General features: G+C 34.4%; 1 protein-coding gene across 3 annotated transcripts in view; it reads right to left on the minus strand.

Annotated features, from left to right (window-relative positions):
* Nucleotides 1–6,188, minus strand: part of SLCO1C1 (solute carrier organic anion transporter family member 1C1) — a 51,639-nt gene that overhangs the window by 17,117 nt on the left and 28,334 nt on the right. For all 3 annotated transcript variants that reach the window (XM_008055876.2, XM_021711285.1, XM_008055874.2), the window contains 2 exons: nt 5,874–6,038; nt 4,903–5,098 (listed from right to left, as the gene is read on the minus strand). In XM_008055876.2, coding sequence (XP_008054067.1) covers nt 4,903–5,098; nt 5,874–6,038 — 361 coding nt within the window. The remainder of the gene's footprint in view (nt 1–4,902; nt 5,099–5,873; nt 6,039–6,188) is intronic.

Consider the following 6,188-nt stretch of genomic DNA (forward strand, 5'->3'; position numbering starts at 1 on the left):
CACCCTTAGCTAAAAAGGAAAAACAAGTACTTCCTCATATCCTTTATAAATAACAACATTGACAGTTGTGATTGATGAGAAAGTGAGAAACTGAGACAGAGTATCTCCAAAAACAGGTGTTTTCGGGAAAAACAAGTCACAGACATGCCTTTTGATTTAAGAAATATTATAGTTTAATTAGAAAGAGGATTAAAATTAAAGTAAGGGATTAGAATTAAATAAATAGCAGTTATAATTAAAAGATAAATGTTTATTGTAGATGTAGGTATTAGTTAAAAATAAGAAATAGGAAATAATTAAGTTTTAAGGTAAACTTAAAATTATATACACTTAATGTAGGTTTAAAATTAAATACATTTAGGATTAGTAGTAAGATTAATTTCATATATAAGTGTAAATTTAGACATGTTTTGTTTAGAAATATAAAATGTAAAATAGGTGATAAGAAAATAGCAAGTAATATAGATAAGGCAATTAGAATTAAGAAAGTTAAATTTTTTAAAAAATAGAGTATTAAGAATTCGTAGTGGGTAAGATAAGGTGATTATATAAAAGAAAAACAAGTCAATATATTGCTGCTAAAAGTATATATAAGGGCAGAATTAAGAAAATTAGTAAAGGAAAAGAAATAGAATAGCGAAGGGAAGAGATTCAGTTGGTCTAGAGGTCACAGGATGTGGCTGATAAATTGGCAGCTGATATTTTGTTACACCACAGGTAGCAGGAAGGAGTAAAATGAAACTTATGAAGGTCAACTTCCCCATAAACAAAAGAAAAAACATGATGTAAATATTTAGTGTGTAACATGGGATACATTTTGTGGGCGGGGCAGTCAGTAAAAAAACTATATAAGCTTGTAAGAATTGAATAAAAATTGGCAGAGTCTTGAGCTCTCCCCAGGAAGAAGGATCCTGTCGTTTTCATCTTTTCTTTTTCGCCTCTTCCCGATTCCCCCATCTCAAACCCTGACTCTCTCCTGGAGCTGGACTCCAGCACTTATGCAATGGTATGTTGCTTCTATCTGCACCGTATATGCCATTTATTAGCCATGCATAATTCATTTCTCCACTCCCATTTTGAATTTACCTATTTATTTGCTTATTCGTCTCTCTTTCCTTCTACTATTTTATTTTACAAAGATATTTTAGGGACTTTAAAAAATACACTGGAAATATATTCATGAGTGTACAACTCATCGGAAGCAGAAATTATTTCTTTTATTTACTCTTCTATCTCCAACACCAAGAACAATTCCTGGCCATAAGCTAAGAAGCAAGATTTCTAGTCTTTTGTTTTGGTATTTTATTTTGGAAAAAAAATCAGCCATTTGGGCCCCTGCTCCTGAGAGATACCTTCTATAGTTACTGCAACATATATTTTTAATATACTATTTCACCTAGAAACTTCTATATATGGATTTTGTCACCTTGAAAGAAAAAAAAAAAGCTCTCTGAGATGACTCCAAACAAATGTGGAAGGGTATTGAACCAGTTCTCTGAGAAGTCCTATAGGACTCTTTAATCCTATTCTCTTCTATAAAATATTAATTGTTAACTGAGATTGGTAGTATCTTAAAGTATAAAAATGTACCTTTAAAAGTCTAGAGTCATTTCACTATAGATAATGTAGGGCTGCAATCATAGAAGATTGGAGCTGGAAGAAACCTTAGAGTAATCTAGTCCAACCTCTCATTTGACAGATCAGGAAAGTCAGATACCAATGGGCAGGTAATTTGTTCAAATCCACACTGTTAGTGACAGGCCTGGAAATAGAATCCTTCCAGGCATCTTGATTCTAAGTTCTTATCACACATCAGAATTATTCTGTTATTGCAGAAGAAAGATGTCTTCCATTACCAAATCTAAAGTTTTCTCTGCAATATTCATATTAAATGTCCAGAATTAAAACAGCCTTTTGGAACAAAGCAACATAGAATAATCCATGGAGACAATTTTATATTTTATAAAGACAATAATTTTATATTATAGAAAGTAAGTTTAATTTGTCATCTAGGGCATAAATTAATTACATATACATTTTCTGAAGAACATGTTAAACATAGAGTTGTGATTTAAAATTGCAACTATAAGAAGAGTTTTGGCTGGGCATGGTAGCTCATACATGTAATCTCAGCACTTTGGGAGGCTGAGGCAGGAGAATCACTTGAGGCCAGGAATTTGAGACCACCTTGGCAATATAGTCAGATTCCATCTCTACAACAAATTTTTTTAAAAAGTACTAGCTGGGCATAGTGAAGCATGCCTATAGTCCCAATTACTCAGAAGGCTGAGGTAGGAGGATTGCTTAAGCCCAGGAGTTTGAGGCTACAGTGAGCCAAGACCATGCCTCTGCACCCCAGCCTAGGTGACAGAGTGACACGCTGTCTCAATAAAAGAAAGAAAAAAATAGTTTTAACAAATTTGTCAGAATGTTTATACCCAAATGAGATTTTCTTTCAAAAGAGTTATGCTGAGAGTTGAGAGATTTTCCAAGTGATATTGCCATTTATTTTGGCTGCTGCCAATGTCAAAGCCAATCTTAAAAGTAGATCTTTGTCATTGTTAAAGATATTCTAATAAATATGGAAAGAAATTTCCAAAAAGGAATTTTAGACTATTTAAAACAATGATAGCATTACTGAAATGCAGTTATAGTCTTTCAAGGCAACTGCTTTGAAGAGGCTAGTACTTGTACACTGAATATGTCATCCAGTGTTTAAAAAGTATATAATCTTCGATTATTATGCATACATTTAACTCAAAGTTCAAAAGTTTGCTGGTATTGTCTGTTAATGAATTTGCTTTTTGCTTAGAAACAATATGATGTTGTAGAAACATATTATGCTTTTTTAAAATCATGCCTATGTTTAAGCTTTATATCTGCCTTTTATAGACATTTAACTTTGGGGAAGCTAATTGACTTTTCTAAACTCAGTAGCTTTTAAACAAGGATAACAAAACTAAATTCATAAAGGTGCTTTGCGGATACAAGTGAGATCATGAAAGTTAAGATATTTTGTAAATTGCAAAATATAAAGTACTCTACAACTGTCCTGCTGTTGTGAGGATCCTTTGGACAGTTAAAGATGGCAAGGACCCCTGCTCTCTCCCTGCATCTTCTTGCAAATCATATTTACAACTAACATTCTTAATCTACATTGCTGATTGTCACCAAGGCAGCACCACACTCAGCTGAGTCAAACAACATGGCTGTGATAATTCCCAGAAGCCATCATGTATAAACTTTGCATTCACCGATTTTCTTGCACATTGTAGATGGTGAAAAAATTATAACATGTCCTCACATAGCAGCTGGAGAAAGTAGGTCAATAAAGTTAATGAAGTTTAGAACACAGAGACAAGACAGACAGATAAGCATGGAAGAAAGGAAAAGTAGGAAGGGAACCAGAGAGCACACTAAGCAAGAAGCAGCTGAACAGGCAGGAAACAGAATGCAGTGTCAGGAGTGTTTGCCTTTAAACCACAAGAAGAGATTGGGCAATCAGGCTAATGTAATCAGAGAGGTCTGCTGGCACACGGTGAGGGCTTAATAATTTTTTAAACATTAATAATGCATAGATAGGTGAAAGTAGGAAGAAAGTCAACTCTGCCAACTCATGTTCAGAGGTAGAGTGATGAAAAGGACTTTTGAAGGGAAAGACTAAAATAGTTCCTACAAGATTCAGCCTTGTATTAAGAGAAAGAGACTCTGCAAACTAAAGATATCTAACCATGCATTGCATATGGGATGACACAGGCTGAAGACATCAATAAATATTTTTCTGACTCTTGCAAGACATCCAACTAACGAGAGCTATTATGGGGGGTCACTGAGTTGAAGAATAGCCATTCTCTCCTGAAACTTCTTATAATTTGAATACAACAGAAACTATAGAGGATTGCATAAAGACTACTCCATTTATCCAGGTATCCAAAGGAAAAAATATATAGTTTTTTCACAAATGGCACATTTATTTTTGTCAGGCAAATACAAATCACTTTCACGTGCTTTATCTTTCTAAAAATTAGAAAAATAAGCCATGTGTGGTGGCTCATTCCTGTAATGGCAGCACTTTGAGAGGCCAAGGCAAGAGAATTGCTTGAGCTCATAAGTTCCAGACCAGCATAGGCAACATAGAAAGACTATTAAAAAAAATTAAAAATTAGCTAAGCATGGTGGTGCATGCCTGTAGTCCCAGCTACTTGAGAGCCTGAGGTGGAAGTATCATCTGAACCTAGGAGGTCAAAGTTACTTGAACCAAGATCATGCCACTATACTCCAACCTGGGCAACGGAGTGAGATCCCCAACTCCAAAATAAATAAATAGAAGTTTAATTGGCTTAAATAACCCCAGAACAAATTATTTCACTAAGAATAGACAGAAGCAAGATTCAAGGTCTGTATATTTACTATCATGCTGTTTCTCTAAATGAATCAGGTTGAGATGTTGGCTTAAAAATGTACATGGGTTGCCAAAAAATTTATACACATTGTAACTGATGTTATCTATGTATCACTTTTAAAAGTTGAATTAAATTATGGTAGCAATGTGTAGTATGACATTTGCTCAATCATGCCACCATCATTTTCTTTGGCTGTCCTGCCTGTCTCATGTGATACTAGCATTCATTTGATTAATGCCATCTTGGAGCCAACATCATACTTAAAATGTGTATAAATTTTTTGGTACTCCCTATACATATCTGTCTAAGACATACAAATTTAAAGGAGATGACACATTGTGGTGACAATAACGGATTATAAGCCACAGGTATTGTCAGTTATTCCACAATGAAACAATAATTCTCTTACCATAGTCATAATGTTTAAAATTTAAACTCTACTAATAATTAATTTTACTGGATTAGCCAATCTTCTCAAATGTTTTAATGAGGAACGTACCCTTGGTAGGAGATAGTTAGTCCTGCCACATCAGAATTTTCACAGCCCAGTGCAAACAGAAAAAGGAATAGGAGATAACCAAAGACAGATGATCCCAAGTAGAGTTTTGCAGCTCCACACACACTGATTCTGAATTTTTTCATAACTATTCCCCCAGAGAATATCCCAAGGGCCACAGCAGGTATGTTGATGAGCCCTGAGGAACAAGAAAAATATGCCATTGTGTGAACCTCTAAGAGAAATCTGAGTGCACTTTTATAAACTTTCTAAGGGATTATACAACACTATACAGTAGATACTGGTATATTACTATTATTAGACTATTTTGTCATTTTAAATTATGGAAATATTCCGTCACTATCTGCTGGCATATATTGAGAGCTTATGATGAGTGTCTGTGTTATGGATTAATTATAGTACAACTGCACAGTTTCAGAATTCTGTCTAATACAATGTCTATCACACAGTATTAAATCAATAAATACTGAATGAATCAATAAATATTTCTGGTCTTTCTGGTCCAATCCCAAGATTAGAAGGTATGGTTGAGTAGCAATTCTGTGACAATGTTCTAAAAATAATATACAGTATATAGAAAACTTTTAAAAACAAACAGTCTTGGTTTCTATTTTCCGGCCTAAACAAAATTTGTTTTTGTTCACTCAGCTTCTTAGCCTTTGAGTTTTGTATTCCTCCTAAAAACAACAACAAAAATCTATATTTATTATTTGCTAATAATATACCAGCCACTCAGCTAAACCTTTGATATATGATCTATCACAGTTACTCTTCTGTTGAGGTGACTTAATATTATTCACGGAAAGTTCTTAGCACAATATCTGGCACAAAAATATGATCCAATTAATTTCTTTGATCTACATTTTGGAACAATCTCCTTTAAGATTACTAAGAGTTAACCAGATGTAGCTAAGGGAGGGCCTACAAGAAAGCATGAAGACAGATGACCATACCGATCACAAAGTTGGTCTTGGAAGATGATTGTCCATACTGTTGCTCAATGTACTTCGGCTTATATGTCACCATGCCAAACAAAGAATTGAACTGAACAGTGCTTGCACACAAATATAGGAAGTACACTGGATTTCCAAAAAGATTCTTCAAAGATGGAATAAAATCTATAAGACAAAAATAACATGGAGGAATCAAAGACAATGTTCCCCTTGGCAGAAGATGCACCATGGCAGCAGGACTTAGATGGATGAGTCACAAGTGTTCAGGAACAATCAGAGTCTCTCTCTCTCTCTCTCTCTCTCTCTCTCTCTCTC

This window comes from Carlito syrichta, unplaced genomic scaffold (assembly GCF_000164805.1).
Source record: "Carlito syrichta isolate Samal-C Ts95f unplaced genomic scaffold, Tarsius_syrichta-2.0.1 Scaffold302012, whole genome shotgun sequence".
In the NCBI taxonomy this organism is placed as follows: domain Eukaryota; kingdom Metazoa; phylum Chordata; class Mammalia; order Primates; family Tarsiidae; genus Carlito; species Carlito syrichta.